The sequence below is a fragment of the Manacus candei genome, unplaced genomic scaffold (genome assembly GCF_025592945.1).
Source record: "Manacus candei isolate 608988 ecotype Guabito, Panama unplaced genomic scaffold, ASM2559294v1 h1tg000049l, whole genome shotgun sequence".
Taxonomy (NCBI): Eukaryota; Metazoa; Chordata; class Aves; order Passeriformes; family Pipridae; genus Manacus; species Manacus candei.
The window spans coordinates 31,564,458-31,582,477 of NW_026138097.1; the positions used below are offsets into that span (position 1 = coordinate 31,564,458).

At 35.5% G+C, this 18,020-nt stretch overlaps 1 protein-coding gene across 1 annotated transcript in view; it reads left to right on the forward strand.

Moving 5' to 3' along the window:
• Positions 1-18,020, forward strand: part of ABCA13 (ATP binding cassette subfamily A member 13) — a 175,366-nt gene that overhangs the window by 38,443 nt on the left and 118,903 nt on the right. Inside the window, exons 12-20 of the mRNA XM_051798954.1 lie at positions 155-261; positions 2,023-2,141; positions 3,422-3,594; positions 4,736-4,812; positions 5,351-5,472; positions 8,077-8,271; positions 10,108-10,272; positions 14,200-14,377; positions 16,550-16,689. Coding sequence (XP_051654914.1) covers positions 155-261; positions 2,023-2,141; positions 3,422-3,594; positions 4,736-4,812; positions 5,351-5,472; positions 8,077-8,271; positions 10,108-10,272; positions 14,200-14,377; positions 16,550-16,689 — 1,276 coding nt within the window. The remainder of the gene's footprint in view (positions 1-154; positions 262-2,022; positions 2,142-3,421; positions 3,595-4,735; positions 4,813-5,350; positions 5,473-8,076; positions 8,272-10,107; positions 10,273-14,199; positions 14,378-16,549; positions 16,690-18,020) is intronic.

The window sequence follows — 18,020 nt, forward strand, 5'->3', positions numbered from 1 at the left end:
TATATTCTGTTTTTGAAATAGTTTGGGCAAATGTGATAGTATTGAAACCCTTAAGTGGTTCATTGAACTGTGCAATTGTGCACAGTCACCTGTTGAAAATTTTCTGTGGTACTCTTGTTATGAAAATAATATTTTCTTATTAATGTTTCTACAGAGCATCTAAAATCTGCAAGATTCTTCAGGAACATTTATACCCTGATAGTGTTCTACTATTGCAGAAATTGCAGTTTACCATTTTGAGTATTCTCAAAATCTTTTCAGGTTGGTTACCCAGTAGTGACTCCGTAGGTCACCATATGTGTTAGTGCTGTAAAGTTAAGGTTTTACTTTAAGCAAACTTGTGTACAAATAAGTTAATTTGGGTGATGCCAAGAAAGGTAAGCATATTGATGTCTGGAAATTAAACCAACAAAGGCACATGAAAAAAATTGATGCAGATCAAACAAAGGGATGATTTCTTTCTGGAGTGTTCATGCTGATTCAAATCTCTGTGGAAGCAGGAGGTCTTGCTGCTCCTCTTCAGCTAGTGAGCAGAGTCAAGTCACAGGGTTTTTTTTTTTAATGAGCCAGAATTGCTGCAAGGCAGCATGTAGCTGACAGTAAGGAAAAATGGGGCAAGTATTTAAAGGAAGTAACACCTCCCACTTCTGGCCATGTTGAACCAGTGAATTGGCTACCTGTAGCTGAATGACTTTATCTTCAACATATTGTTCAATTTTAACGTTTTATTCCTTATGTATAGACCTCCAAGTCATGCACTTTGAGAAAGGTTCTATATTGACCTGAGAATTGTTTCATATCATGTTTTCTTTGGAAAACAAAAGCCTGTGCTTTTCAAACATCACATTTTAACTAGCCATGCCCAGAATTGCTTGTAATGTTTTATGCCCAATTAATTTCCAAAAAAACCCATAAAATGTGATTATGTGATTGTCACCCAATTCTGATTGTCTTCTCCACTCTCCTGTGACCGATGTAGTTTCAAAGAGTAAAACAGTGTGATGTTGTGTGTTGTGAATAGATGATACTGAAAGTACTTGGGTTCTGTATCTGACCTCTGAAGAGCAGCCTATTGAGAGAACCGAGATTCAGCAACTACATTCTTGTAATTTTTATTTCAATACTCTGGTCATTAGAGTGTTTCATAATGTTTCATTTGTTACAGAAAACATTGAAACCTAATGAGAAAAGATGAAAACTGCTTGACTTGGTTTGATTTGCTGAGTTATGCTGTATTACTTCTATGAGCAAGGTCAAGATTTCCTTGTTTTGGAAGCAGTGGGGAATGTTTATTATTCTTCCTACTTGACTTATGAACCAAACATAAGGGAAAAGACCCCAACCCACATGGCTGAAAAAACTGACTCAGTCCTGGTTATAAATCAGAATTCAGCAGTCAAGCCAAATTCCTTCACTGCTACTCCATTTACAAACCCACTACAGACAGGGGAATGGAGCTTTTTTCCAAGGACATGGGGGCTGCAATATTGGGTAGAAACTGCCTCCGTGGATGATCAGGTGATAAATTTCCCTATAGGGATTCATTATCCCTAGATATGGAAAATGTCCATGTAATGCTGTTTCTCTCTCCTTGCAGTTAGGGTTTGAAAGTTACTGTGCACTGAAGGGTTAGTAACATCCTAATGTCTCTATGGGGAAACAGGATCAGGGGAGCCTGACTGAGGAGAAGGTGGATGTGTTTGATATACTCAGTTTCTCACAGTTATGCTCACAAAGACCAAATATGAAATTTTTTTCTCTAGTTCTGTAGCAAGTATTGATGCTCTTATTATTGACCAGGAAAGTGTAATGGAGAAGAGTAATTGAAATTGAATCAAATCAGCCTTTCTTGCCCTCTACAATGATACCTAAATTTAGCTAGACGTATTTCTTTATGCCTTTAACTCATCAGATTTTCTTTGCTTTTAAAAACTTTGTTGTCCTTTATTAGTTGGCTAACTTTTGAGTCCAGCATTTTTATGAGGTTTTTAACTGATTAAACCTGGACATTTTCTCTTACAGAAGAACCAGTTGTCTTTGGCAACATTTTCTGTGTCATTACAAAGTGTAAAGATGGATTACCAAGTCACTTGCTCCCTGCTATCATTGAAGGGATCACTGTGGTTCAAGATCATTATCAGGTTTGAGTGGTTCCCACATCTACCAGTGTGCTTTACAACATGCATTAAACTCTGGAAACTAATGGGAGTTTCCTTTTTTCCCACACTCTGAATGACAAGTCCCCTTGGTGACTATAGAAAGCTGAGGTTTGTATGGGTATAGCTCTGATGATTTTGATAGTGATATTCAGGAGAAATTCCTTAAGTAAACAATGGTGAACTTTGCAAGCTGTAAGTATGACTAAAATTATTAGAATTCCTACAACTAGAATAACTGGATTGTAAATCAATATCAAACAGCAGCTCATTTTTAATTTCTTTAAATTATGTCATACTGATGATTTAATGAATTAGAGTACATTTATACTTTTAAATCTTCACAGGAACAGTTGTGAAATCAAACTAGATACGAATACACTTCTTAGGCAGATTAATTCCAGATAAAATAGTAGTTGTGATTACCAGTTGGGGTCAGTCTGTTTTTCTTTTCTTTTCTACATGAAACTACCAGCTGGAGAAAGTAATATTTGACATATAGAAACTCATCCAAAGCTGGAAGCAGGTCTTTTGATAGCACACACATACCCAATACTGAAGTCATGCTTTTTAGTATAGAATTTACCTTCTTTTTATGAAATAACTCTGCTACTTCATTCACCTGGACACTTTGCTGATATGAACACCAACAGATGACAAGAGGTATCATTAATATGTCAAAGTAGAATTTTGAGGACCAAATGCGTTTCTGTAGTCACTACCATTCTATGACCTACTCCTGCAAATATTAAAACAGCCTTGCAAAATCAAAACCATGCATATTCCGGTGAAAATATAAAAGTGCATATTAGACAGAGCATAATGCATGAAAAATTTTGGATATGAGTATCCAGATATTTCGGTTTGTTGAATGGAAACTGATGTTCAAAACAATTTTTTGGGAAAAAGATAAAAATTGTCAACCTAAAATAAATAAATAAAAAAAGAAAAAAGAAAGAAAAGCTTATTTCATTTTGAAATAAATTTGAAATTAAAATGTTTGCATTTATAGTAGTGGAATAATCTCCTTGACAGGCTAGTTCCAATTCCCAATTTGGCTGTTTCCAAAATTCAAATATTTGAAAATTCCTTGGTTCTTGAAAACTTCTCACCCTCTTTCAATTGCTCATACAATCAGTAAGAGAGTATTACTTTACCCGTATTCTCATTTGAAAATCTGTATCATCTAGTTGCCAAGAGCTGCTACTTCAAGCAATAACACAATCTCATGAATTTACTAACTGTATGACTGCTGCGTTTTGCAGGATGTTGAAAGATTGTGGCCTACTGTCAACAAGGGGGATTGCAAGAGTATGGCATATATAAACCAAAAACTTTCCCATACTTTGGAGACCTTCCAGGAAGCCTTGCAGAATACCAGAAATGACAGCTGTGAATGTCAGCTAATTTTGGGGAACATACAGAGACAACTGCAAATGTAAAACTTTTTACATTTTGGTACCCCAAACAGTTCTGTATTTTTAGCAATGTTATTCTGTACACATCTGTGTTCTAAATTATGTAATTGCAGGAGAAATATTGTCATTTTAAACTTTGTTCATTTGACTGAAAATTGAGTGGATAAAATGTACAAATTATTTAAGTAAATTATAAAAACTCTGAATATTTCTAAAAGCCCTTTAATTTTTGCTGAGCACTTGCAGAAAATCTTGCTGCTTCATCAGGTAAATGCTTTGAATCGCAACTAAGAAAGTTTTCAGTTTCCTATGACTTGAGTTAGGTCAAAATTTTGATATCTAAATTTTTTGTTTAAAGCTGTTTTGATATGGCTTGTCCTCTCAGTAGCTGGATATCTTTTTGCAAAACAGAAGCATTCACATCAGTTCAGCAGTTCAAACAGTCAGAAACGTGGGATGGTGTTTGTAAACTGATGAGATTAAACTCCAAATAACTCCTGATATTTTCTATTCACTTGAAGAAAAATAGTAAATGAATGAATAAAACTGCCACTACAGAGTATTTCAAACTTGCTATCGCCTAGAACCGGTCATTGTTATAATTGTTGCTATACTAGTTTGGCTGTTGGGTTGTTTTCATAAAGAGCTTGAATTGTGCCTGTGAATTACAGTAATAATACAAAAGAACTTGAGCTTAGATGCTACTCTAAGCCATGGACTAATGTCCAGTTTTTGAAGAATAAATAATATCTGATGTGTGCATACTCTTTCTTACTTAAATTATAATTAGATAGACTTTATTCATGCTGAACTTCAGTGATTTGTATCTCTAGGTTTTAAAAATGTGTGTTCAGTAAGAAACCTGGAGGTGAGACATTGCTAAATCTGTCCTTCTACATAAACTACTGTTTGCTAAAGCACTTAGCCATTATGGGAAGACCCTACATTTGCAGTCTCATCTAGTCACAGAATATAAATAATCCCTGCACCATATAAATACAGTGTGAGAAGGTTTGTAGATGTGCTAGTGTGTGCACATAGAGAATAATGTGACCTTTTTGCCTCATTTAGTGGCCGTTTCACTATTCACGTTAGTCTTTATGCATAGAAATACCGATGACTTTGTTCTGATAACTTGTGAAATTAAGCCTATCATTTCAGGTTGGCTGAAAATTTGGAGCTACAATTGTCAGAAAATCCAGCAGCTGCTCTTCTCAGTAATTTAAATCTTTTGAATGGTGGGTTCCAGTTTTCTTCACTTTTTTGTAAACTACTGTTATGTAATTTTGTAGGACAATAACTGTTTCTTTATTCTTCAAAATTCAAAGGTACACTGCCTATGTAGACCACTGACGTAATGCGATATATTTTCATTGTACACATGTACCCATACATGCACCTTGAGTTGGCACAGGACAGCATAGTACATTCAGCTAGAACATTTCCAGTAAGATGTAGGGATTAATTAGAAAGAAGAGAGGACTTAAATTAGTGAAAGGAGAAAACCAGAGTGGACTAAAAGCTGTTATACTAATTTCAGACATTTTTGTAGTACAGGGATGTGGGATAACAAGTGCTTTTGTAGAATAACGCAAACAGATGCAGAAGCCCTTTAAGTCTGACAGAAGAGTGACCTTTAAATTTGAAGTGAATTACATGATGTGAAGTTTTTGTCCTTTACCACTGTTCACAGTAAATTCAATGAAAAGGATACAATCTGTGAAAAATCTAATTAAGCAGATTTGTACTTTTGGCACTATTTCCCTTTTCTTCCAGATGTGAAAGTCAAAGAGTATGTGCAGAATCTTACTCAGCTGAGGCTAGACATTGGTTCTTCTGTCAATATTTCAGAAGAAACTGTCAATACCATCTTGGAAGCCAGTGTCTCTCATTCAAAGGTAAAAGATCAAAAAAAGGTGTCAGATTAATAGGTCAACCTATAGCCTGATGCGCCAGCTGAAACAAAGCAAGCCATATTGTTTGTGTGGAATCTTATATTTTCACTTATCATTTCTATGTGGAATATCTATGAGAATTTTAGGACTTAAAAATAATAATGTGATGCATTAAGAGATCAATTTATATTAGCACTTGTCTTCTGGTCCAAATGGCAGTGCTTCATTACTTTCAGCAGTGTTTTACCCCCTTGTACTGATACAGAAATTTAGCTTTGCTGTGTTGGTATTGTAGAAAAGATGGGGATTTCTGAAGATATCATTTGGTATCTTACCATCTCTACTCCTTGCAGTAGGGGGTTGTCTTCTGCATTTTTTTTTATTTCTTTGTGTGTTCCTCACTCTTCTTACACTATATTACCAGTATCTTACTTTACTTTCACTTTATCTGTTGTCTCTTGAGTATTGTAAGTTTTCTGAGTGTAAGACTGTGTGTTATCATTGCTGTTTTCTGTGATCCCTGTGATCAGTAGAAATCATGAAAAATGCCACCTACTTAACAGGTTCTCTCTCTGGTTAGTGTTTGCATGATTGGTAAGAGTTGTGGGTGCATTTGGTGTAAACTCTTCAGGTCAATCAAGCAGCCACGGGGTGTCAGTGATGCTCCACTTGCAGAAACAGTCACAAGTCTTTTCATGAAAAGTGCAGCTATTAAAAAGGCAGTTCAGACCATCATAACTACTTATAGATGATTTGTTCTTCTGCTTCTCTGGCATTGTGACTGCCTTTATTGTTAGCTTGTTATTGTGATACCAGTAAATGATAATGAGAGAAGTCATCTGAAAGCAATTCAGTTAAATGGGATTCGGTGCACCTTTGATCCTTTGAAATAATAATGCTAATTGACTGAAATGTCAAATTACTTTCCATCCTTACTTTTTGCCAGTCATATGGAGCTTAGATATATACACGTCTCACATTCACATATTTATACAGAATTTTTTTTTGCTTAAGAATTTAAATCCTCCCCCAGTCCAACTGGAGCATTAAAATGTCTGTGTTTCCTACTGATTATGCAAGCTGCACAAGTACTTTTTAAAGCCATAATTTAGGCATGCCTGTTATGTTTATGGTCTATATAGGCTCTGTCTGATAGCCCTAATGATAGCTGTAGGCCCACTGTAGTCCTGTATTTCTGTGATTGTATACTGTACTGTGCTTGCCTCTGTAATGGTAAGAGTAAGCCTGAGAATTATTTGTGTTTTTTACATTTACCCATAATTTGTGCCACGATATTGTATGCTGGCCATGCTCATTGACATGTGATTAAGTGATTTGAAATAGCTCAACACCTATAAGCTGAAGACTATAAGCGTTCATTTACTGACTATAAGAGTTTGGATTAGGTCTGGTACTCACAAAGCTGGAAGGAAAGTTCAGAGAAACTTACCCTAGTGGATAAAACTCAGAATGGGTTACAGCTGCACTGAAATGGTGATATTCATGTGGGGCACGAGGAAATAAATTTCAAATTGTATCATGCTCAATTTTCCTCCACAGAAAGAAGTCCAGACCAGTATATTCATATACCATTCCTTGTATGCACACACAAAAAGTGAATATTTAAATATATAGGAAATCCTGTAGAATCACAAGGGCAAAATTCTGTTCTGGAACAAAATTTGAAAAGTCAAATTATGAGTTGGAAAACAAAATATTTATAGAAATTAAAGAGTTAGATTGCATATCCTGACCAATTTTGGCTCCTAATTGGATTTTCTTGCAGATTCTCTCCCTTGCTGGGTACTCCCTTGCTGGGTATTGTTACCAGCAACAGATGCATTCAGTGGAGGCAGTAGAGGTGGGTTCTGTCCTAGGTAGACAATGGAGCTCTATATGTTGACTCTTATAGTCTCCTAAAAAAATTTGTAAGTTTTCTGGGCTTGTCAAGATTGGGTAGCTAAGAACTCCTGAGATATCTGGACTACAAGCACTTGTCTTTTGATGTGACATTTTTGTAGGAAGAAACAAACCATCATCCAAGGTTTTACTCTAGTCTCACCTGAGGTCTGCCTAGTCATTTATTTGTCCCTTCACCCACTATGAAATGACATTTTAAAGGACTGTTTAAGTGAGAAATGTGAGCTGACTCAGAGTGAACATTGTGCCATACAGGCATCACCAAGTGTTAATTCTGTGTGTCCTTTGAAATAAGGAAGTACCACATTGTTTGCTTTTAGTGATTCATAACACTTGGATTTTGATCTTTAGAGGTTACTGTAACAAAGGTGTATATCTGCTAGAAGGAGTGTGTTCAACATTGTAAATATGCCTGCTTATGGAATGAATGCTCATAGAATGAATGATCTATCTGTGAACAAATGAAAGTAAATCTTTGTAAGAAATACATTTCATCTTCTTATATGTACGTAGAGTATAAAGTAAGAACACACCAATCTGATATAAAGCTGTATAGTTTATTATTTCAGGTCTGTTGGTGACTGCAAATAGTCATGTTACTGTGACAAAAATTTTCACCTTATTGACTATAAAAAAAGATGGTGCAGTTCAGGGAGAAAAAAATTTAATACACGTACATTCTGATAGGTTTTTTACAGTGCCTTTGTGGTAGCTTTAACTGGAAGATGTGATGAAGAAGTACTTAGCCTGCTGCTAAAGCTGCCTGAAAACAGTAAAACTTCCCTGATAGTGGAAGAATTATGTTCCTTACCAGCACTGGACTTGTATACCATGTTTGTACTGATTATACAGAATTTAAACTTACGTCACATCATTTACAAGGTAAGATGGAAAAACCCCATTTGATTCCTATGTTTTTCTTCTGAAGGTGGTGTAAAGAACACAGGTAGACAGATTGATAATTCTATTATTTCTTCAGATGTTCTTTCTCTGTGGAATTAAACAGTGGACATATGGCGTTTTTTGTCTTCATTTAGCTCCACAGAACAAACACAGTTGAAGAATGGGGTTGATAGATGCTACTGCATTCCATTTCATGCTTCCTCAGAAAGATTATCGCTTGGGAGTTAGTTATGAAAGCTTTACAGAAAATATAGGAAGTCAAAGATATAGTTTTATTACTCTTTAGCAGAGTTTGCACTTCATGCAATTAGTCACTTCTTTATGTGTAAGTGTGGGAGACTGAACTGGCATCATGGGAATTATAACAACCATAAAAGCTCAAATCACAAGAATGACAAAATTATTTTTTAGGAAGAATTCACAGCACTAAGTATGCAAAACTCTGTAGCATGCCTGTATTATATGTAGATAATATGTAGAAGTGTAGATAATCTGCAATCTGGTGTGGGTATTCAGTGAGATAATGTTTTTACTTATAAGAGCAAAATTATTGAATGTGATTTCTGATAGTTAAAAAACATTAATTTCAATTATTATGGGGTATTGATTGACAGAACATAAAGTGTTGTAAGTATGGATAGCTGAAATGAAATTATAACATCAGGAGAAAGAATATTTTGTTCTAAAGCCAGGTTATATTCTGGATGCTGCATGCTTGGTCAACTACAGACTTTTAAAATCAAGACCACTTCCCAGAATAGGTAAAGATACCAGAGATAAAAGAAAAGATTTCTACTTCCTGAATTATCTGCAAACCTAGAGGGAAAAAAAAAAAAAGAAAAGAAACCAGTGCTTATTCTGATGGGTATTTGTACTAAACCCTATTGAAACAAGGAATTCCTAGCAAAGAATAAACAACGTTGTCAGCTCATCCTAAATTATAATGGAAATTCTGCTAATTTTTTGACTGAATAAGATTTTTCTACAGTTTCTCCTTTTTTTTAAACTGTGTAAAAGCAGGTGAAGGCTGAGATGAAAATTAAGCACAGACATTATAATAGCAAGTCCAATAAAGGTGCATAAAGTAATCAGAAGATGCAACTGAAAGCATGTGATGAGATGATAGTATTTTTAGTATTTTGCATAGACAGGTAACAATGAATTGTTTTGTGTTATTGTATCAGCTAAATAAACCACAAAAGCAAAGGGAATAGAGAGAAAATCCATAATGCCAAAATTTGCATGGTGGAAACAGCAAAAAGCCAATTGAACTTAGGTCAAGTAGGGAATGAAGTGCGTGCAATCATTTTGAGTATGAAAAATGCAAAGGCAGGAGAGGTGCGAAATGAAAGTTAGTTGCTTTAGGAGTCATATTACACAATAAAAGTGGTTGCTAGACTTAATTTAACTTACAAATTATTTTTGAAACATTAAATTCCTGCATTGAACATCTTTAACCTGGTAAAAGAAAAGTTCTCATTTACACTGAATTCCAAGGGGACAGAATGTTGCAGATCCCATTAGCATCTTGGGTTGGAGAGCTCTCTTCAGCCTGGCAAGTGTAAACATGTTCTCTGAATTTTAATTCATGATTTGTCATAGGCCACTTCTAACATTACCAGGGAACTTTTCTTCAGCTTAATTTGAGAGTGACTGGGGAGTTATAATAAAAGGAGTTTTGTTAAACATGGTTTGTAGGAATATTATATAGTCAGTTTTAGAAAAAAGGTAAATAATTTTGAATGTTTCATTGAAAGCTTAAAATTTGTTTCTAATGGGAATTTATGGCTGTGATTTTTTTCCTTCTTATCCAAGATCCAGATACCACCTGAGATAGGCAGTGTGCTAAATATGCTACTGGATGTGGTTTCTAGTATCAGCTCACTTCTTGATAAAGTCCACCATGTCATGAAAAAGCTTCCAGTGTTCCTCCAAGGAATTAAAAATATTGGTGTACTTGACATCTCTGCATTGCAGCAGGTATGTGTATGATTTCAATATGCCAAATTAATTCCCATTATGAGGTGCTTACTTAGGGATATATGCTTAGTAAGGAGGCACAATAATAGAAATGGTATCCCAGAAAGTTGGGAACTTAGAGAAGAGAGTCCACTGACCCTAGGAAGATTCACTTGGTCTCTTTCAAGCACTCTGGTTGTTGTATGGCCAGTCTTTGTGAGCGAAGATTTGGGAAAGGTCATTAGCTCTTTGAGCCTGCGCAGTGGATTTTTTAGGTGAGACACAGTGTGCGCTGAACTGAGCCCACCCTTTAATCCTGAGGTTCATCTGCTGGGGCTGAGCAATCTTGGACAGTGGCAGTGAGGTCCTCAGGATGTAGGTTTGTTTAGAGTGACCTTCTCTTAGATGGATGGCCTTACAGGGCTGATGAACTCAATCTGCCTGGGGGAGTTTTTCCCTGACTGGGAATCAAACCTGGGTCGCAGTGGTGAGAGTGCTGCAACCTAACCACTAGACCACCAGGGGCCCCCCAGCACTCTGGTAATTCTGAGACTATTGATGTGTTGTTTCTGTCATCTCTTTTTCTGTTAACTTATGAGATCATAGGCTAAGTTACTACAGTGTTAGTCTACTGATTAACAATACTATGTATTATCTGTGATTTGGAGATAGCCACGCCTTTTCTGCTAATGCTGTATTTTTTTTTATGAGGAGACCATTATAAGTTTATAAGAAATAACTTTGCTTTTTTAAAGGATAAGATTTTAAGATAGCATGTGCAGTTCTTTTATTTACCATGTGTTTCTGTTTGAGTCATGTGAGGGGTTTGTGTGATAGTTCTACTCAACATTCAAAAAAAAGGGACATGAGGTGTGAGTGAGGATATTTTCTTTGTCCCTGCTTTTAAGGGCAGTTGCTGTATGCACATCTACACAGCTAGCAAAGTGGTGAGCCTAGTATTAAATAAATCAGAAAAAGGATTTCTATTTCTAAGCAGGTTCCATAGGAAGATCTGCTGACCCCTATGACATTACCTTATGGGTTTACTATCCTGTGTGGAAACTTGAGGATTGAATCTGGTTCTAAAATTGCAAACCTCTAAAAGATCCCTCAGTGGTAAACCGAGCAATCATGTTTATTACTACAGTACAGAGTAAACACTGCCTTAAGGACTATTTTCCTTAGTGATATGAATCTTTTTGAAGATCTTCTAATCTGTGTGATAGAGACATGTTGAAAAATGTTTTTCTAGTGCATATTAGTTTTAGTTTTGAGTCTCTCTTTCTGGGGCAGCTCTTTGGCTGTCACACTGAATGGCGACTTTCATCGGATCTTTTCTGCTTTCCTGAAACTAGTTCTGTTTGTGTCAGACTTTCTTTCCAACAAATGAAATATTCCTTTCAGACTTAAATTCCAAAGTTGCTTATTTGATAGAAGAATGTTCTCAAAAGAGTTTAAAAAAATTTGCAAAGAAACAAATGGAACAGCAGAGGGCCATCTACTCACAGTTGTAAACTTTGCTTCATGGCCATCCCCACTATCCTGTAATATACCATAGATTTAACCTTGGAGTGATAATTTGAGAATGTGTTAAATTCTACTCCTTAAATACTGTTTGTCTTTAAGGATCTTCACTTTAAAACTTCGTGCATATCTTGCTCTGTTGAACATCAGAACCAGATATCCATTATTTCCTGGAGCATTATGCCACTCATTCTTGAGTATAAATGATTTTTCTACTTTTCAAATAGTGCCATCTAAATTTGATAGGCTTCTGAAAAACTGTTTAATTAAATCATCAATTTTGCTGTTTTCCTTGTGATTCTGTCAATTTCAGGACAATAAAGACTTTGTTCTCCTTATGTTTTTTCCCAGAATTGAGAATATCTATTTGTCTGCATTTGATTCCTTTAGTCCTTCTGATTCATCAAATTTTGAATTATCTTCAACCTCCTCGTAGTTTTCCAGGAAAATTGTATTGGTTTTTCCCTTTTTAATGTAATGCTTCTGAATGTATTTTAGTTTTATGTGCAAACTGTAGCTCAATTTGACTTTCAGGTTCTTTTGTTGAATAGCTGATATTTGTATTCCGTATGAATTTGTTTTTATTCATAATATTTTTTTAGGTATACAGCTGTTCAGTTAGTTTAGAAGCCTCTGTTCTATGAGGTTTTTGCCTCCATTTGATAATCCAGTTCCAGATACCTTTTGATCTTCAATACTAACTTTCCTCTTCCATGAATTTGTTAGAGTGACTTGCTTGTCAGGAGGAACCAGTAGGAAGCTGGTTGTTTGGATTCATCAGTCTTGATTGCAGTCCTACTTTATGTAGTTTAAAGTAGAACAACTGGATCAAAGATAACATTTTTGGTGAACATCCATCCTATATAGTTCTCCTATTTCTTCAAAGCCAAATTTTAGGAAACATATCTTTCTGAGTCAGTGGATATTTAGCTGAAAGACAGTAAGTAGATTCAGCCTGTTAGTGGCAGCTTACTGCATAAATATTCATTATTTGAATTCCAAGTTATTTTGATTGGAACTGGAATTAATTAGCAAGTTTGTGCTCTTTGACTGAAATAAGCCTCATTTATCCCTCTAGCTCAAATAATCACTAATAAAGATTCAAAACCACTTTTATACAGCATTGTGCATAAAGTTTATTTCTCCAGTGAAATCCATGCCAGCAGATTCATTCAAGGGCTGTAGATGATGGTTTTATGAAATCTGGATACTATTTATTTACTATGCTCTGTGCTGAAATTGTGTGCTAAAAGTAAGATTTTGGGAGCAGCTAACACTAAGTTTCAAACAACACTTACTAATATTCCTCCAGGATTACTAAAGAAGCACCTGGCACTTCAGTAAATGCATTGATCAGGATAAACTCTTTCTAACAGCTCAATCTCTAAACTGTCTGTGATTAAATCTTTATGTAAAGTGCTGTACTACTTTGAAAATTGACTCTTCTGTTTAAAAAAATCCAATGATAAAATGTTAATTTATTTCAGTGTTGAATTGTGTGTGTTTGACATATCACAATGTTTTTTCTGTTTGCCAGTTATGGAGTCTTCAAATGATGTCTGATAGTCTAGTTATGTCTTTCCTGACATGCATCTGCAAAAATAATGGGTATGAGGTGAGCCAGTGCACCCCTCAGTTCTACTCTAGCAGCATGCTGCCTTGCTGTTGTATCCTCTTAGAACTGTGTGCCTGTACAACCTTCCACAGATACCAGTTAAAACTGAGCACATTACTTGAAAAGTGAAGCTGCACAGAGGATGAGGCTGTTGATATTTTTTTTTTTTAATGTGGCGAATGATGGTGCTTAAGCCATAAGAGCAGTCAGATTGCTCTCTTTCCTCATTAGATGTATGCTAGTTATGAGCAAATGGCAATAATAAATGCTGGTATGACTCAAGATGTGCAAAAACTAGAAGCACATCTAACAAGTCAAAAGATGTACTTGAAAAATAGGCTTTTAGGGCATGTGCACTTGAATACTTTTTTTTCTTCTTAGCAACTGTTTCACTGCAAACATTCATTGCAAAATGGATTTGGTTGTTTCTGCTGCCTTAGCGACACAGGAGTGATCTACCAGAAGAGCACACTCTGTGAAAACTAACAATGGAATCAGGGTATCTGTAGCCCAGTTGTCTTGATATTTTCATTCCTTTTCTACCTAACTGATATATAGATTTTTTCAAAGTTTAATGTATTACTGTCTTTCATTGAGTATCCTGATAATTAAAACTACGTTACCTTTCACCATGATAAAGATGATCAGAAGAACAGAAGAGCACAGCAGGCCCTCATTCTTAAAAGCAGTTTCAACAGCCTAATTTTGTCAATCTCCTTGGGTGCCAATATTGACAGAACACCAGAGCTACTCCCTGAAGCTACTAAAAGCTAGTTTGATACATTTGTATTTCTGTTCATTTGTTCTAGTTTTTGCAAGGTGGGCAGTTCAGAAGTTCAGCTGTTGGATCCCTGGAGTCTGTAATCAAGGCAGTGTGTAAAGAAGAATCTCCATTTTTCAGCAATGCAAACCTGTTCATTGACATGCCCAGAGACATGGGACTCTTGGAAGACAATATGGCAAAATATGGCATTCCTGAAGATTCAAGTAAGAAAAAATATCAATCACAAGTTGCAGTATGCTCTCAGAGTTTGGAAAAGTTTTTCCCTCTTAAACAGAAATATTTATATAGCAGCTGACATCTTAGTTGACACTGTCATCTTGAACACAAGGCATTGATCAATAGAAGTTTTATGGCTATGAGATAATTGTGGATGAGACAAAAATGATTCTGGTTGTTTTCTATCTTTGCAAATAATAAATAGGAATATTCCTGTCTTTGAGACATATTTATTACAATTTTTAAAGCACTTGTTATTAAAAATACATCTTTGAGAGACAAGACTGAGAATGCATTACTCCTTGCTTCTCTTCTGTGAACGCAAACTCTCTATGCAGTAAAATATGCAAACCTTCTGGATAAAATGAGTCTTTTAGTAGCTGATATTTCTATTCTCTTTGTCAAGTGCTCAGAAAAATCTCTTGGCTCTTATGTAATTTCACCTTTGCTCTCTTTCCTGAGTACACATTTCACTTACCCTGATTAATTTTAATATTGTTAATAACCTTGTTAGTGCCTCAGTGACTCTGTGCAAGAGGAGAATACAGTGACAGAGTGCCACTAGGGAAGATTCTGTTGTCTGTTGGTTTCTACAGCTAGAAATTGCCCCTGGCTGGGCTGGGACTCTTGGGAGGGAATCAGAGCTCTGCCCTGGCCTTCTCACTTATGTGTGTGGGATATAGTGGTAAGCAAGCAGCTCTGCTTTTTTTTCCTCTCTGAAGAATGAATTTAGCAGGATGGCTGATTAGACAGATTGTTTAGAACTTAGTCTCTTTCAAAGCTCCATAGGTCAGAAGCACTGTTTCTTGATGATATTTTTTTTGCAAGGTGTCACAGCTCTGGAGTGTTGCGAGACCTTTTATCATAGGACCCTGAAATATCTTTAAAACATCAGTTAGTTTCAGCTTCCTATAAGTGAATTAATACTGTTGCCTATATTTTGCAAATTTGCAAATGAGGCAATGGAAAATGAAAATTAAAAAAAAATTGAGGCCACAGAAATTTGATTCATACTCCTCCACAGTGATTAACTTGCATGTGTTTCGTGTATACCAAACACTTCCTAATGACTTCCTGAAAGTGACAGCAAACTCATATTGGCAAATCTTTTGTGCCTTTAGCATATTGATGTTTCTGACTGGCCAACTTGCAGTCTCTTAATCCTTTGCTGTTATTTAGCAATGACTGTGTTTAATAATGATTGTTTCATTCAAGAAAGTAAAAATTTGGGCAAAGAACTGACTGTTCCTAGTCTAACATTTCTGACACTTCTTTCTTTAACTTTTGTCAGGAGTTTAAAAGATTTTGGCCTAGTTTTTTATTATGTAGAATGATTTGTCTTCCTTGACAAAATGACATTATTTAATATTTATTCATAGTACTAGAAAAGACACATTTCTAAATCCATTCATAATAAATAATAAAACCCTCAAAACACATGAACTGGGCATAAAAATCTAAATACTTCTCATAGAAAACTCCTTGCCTTTACATGAGTACAAATGCAGTGGTGGATCTTGGAAACTATTCCTTACATCCTAGTTTTGAAGGATGTATTGATAGCCCCATGTGATGTAGGAATATGTCTTTTTAATTAAGGAATGGAAAAGTGTATTGATAGATTTTTCAAATCAAGAAGTTTAGTGTCACGACAATTTTTTTCTGATCTTTTTGGTAGGTTCTTCTGATATTATACAAATAGAAAAATCTGTATTTGTGAAGGAATTTGTGTATTCCTATTTCTTTCTTATGTAGGAATACAGAACTGCAGAACAACGAAGGGTGTGGAGGGGGGTTCCCTCTGCATTCATTTTGTGGGAAGAGGTTTTGCATATGTCCTTCTGCTCTAAATGCACTAATGTAACTTGTAGTATAGATAGGGTTCACAGGCTGCTTTTCACAAATGTGAGGAGCTCTTTGGATTCTGATTATTTTTTTCATATTTAGCATTCAGAGTTCTGCATCCTCAACACTATCATAGACTGTGGTTAAACAATTTCTATTCAGAGACCTATACTGATTGCTTAGTGGCAGTTGAATAGTGTTTAGCATGGTGCTGTGGCAGACTCAAAATATGACTCTAGCTTTTGTTTGAATAAAAAAAACCACAGGCACCTGTGTTGTCTGTCTTAAATGCAAGTTTGTCTTTCTTTTCGCAGCTCCTTTTTGCTTGAAGCTTTATCAAGAGATTTTGCAGTCTCCTAATGGGGCTTTGCTATGGACTTTCCTGAAACCTTTGTTACATGGGAAGTTACTATACAATTCAAATATCAACATGATTGACCTGGTGATAGAGAAGGTGAGTATCAAAAAATCCTACCATTTCTGTTTATTGATTTTTGTCTTTGTAATTCATTTTAAAGGTCCAGTTCTTTCAGGGTAGGTAGTTGCACTCGTATAATTGCCCTTCAGAAAATTAGATCCACCTTGCCCCCTGAGGTCTCACCTGTTTCCCACTTTAAGCTTAATGCTTCCCTTAACTTTTATTCTACTTGTTATAGTGGTTTCACCTCAGTGTGAAAAGCAGAATTTTTTTCAAAGTCCTTTAAACCTTGTACAGAAAGGTTAAAAAGAACACATTAGGAGAACTGTCATGTGAATCATGCTGATCAAGGTGTAGGATTCATGTATTCTAGAGCAGATTTTGCCTTCCACATTTTCTTGTGATGGGAACTCCAACGGGGCAGCATAGAGAGCTGTGGGAAGGGATGCCCCAGGAACAAAAGCCTGTTCTGAGGGAGTCACTGAGCTGCATTTCTAAACAAAACCCCGAGATACCTACAGTGCATCCTTCCTGATTATATTTCTAACACCAGTAGCATGAATGACCAGTCATAGCTGAGGTGCTGTACGTGTGGATGCTGATGAGTTGGTATCATTCAACAGTTTTATTGTCTCTGCAGTTCTGGTATGGTTGGTGCTCTGTCTGGAGTGTGATTATGGATAATAACATGTTTCCTCATAACTAGCTTAGAAGCATCTCTGTAAAAGAAAGGTTGACTTTTTTAAGTATGCATTAGACTTCTGCACAAATTTTGCATTGACCTTCCAAAGATATGATTTTTATCCTGCAATATTAATTTTTCAAAAACAGCAATTTGTCTTAATTTAAGAACTGGAAAAAAATACTTGCTGTTTTTAAGTGATGACTTTAAATGTGATGGTAACTATATTCTCCGTAAATGGACAACTTTGTGGTATTCTGAGTTGTGCTTTAAAAAGATAATAAAAAATCTAAGTCAAAAAGCCCATTCTAGATAGCAGATACTAGGTAACTTTATAGTTTCTGTTCTGAATTGAAAAAAAAAGATTTAGCCATTTCATATTTCATAGTTAAATAACTTTATTTGGGGAACAGGCTATTGGTTTGGACCTCAGCATAATTAATTTAAAAATTTTAGTCAGTTAAAAATGAAGTTGCTCTTGATGTTCATAGATGGAAATTCTATTAAGAATGAATTGTAAGTGATAAAATTACAAAATTTTTTTAATACTTAATTATATTCTATGTTACAAAGACATTTAGAATAATGCACTTAATATATTTCCACATTATTTTGCCAATAATTATGCCAAACCTCCATTCTTAAAAGCATCTGTAAGAAAGATAAATATCTTGACATACAGTAT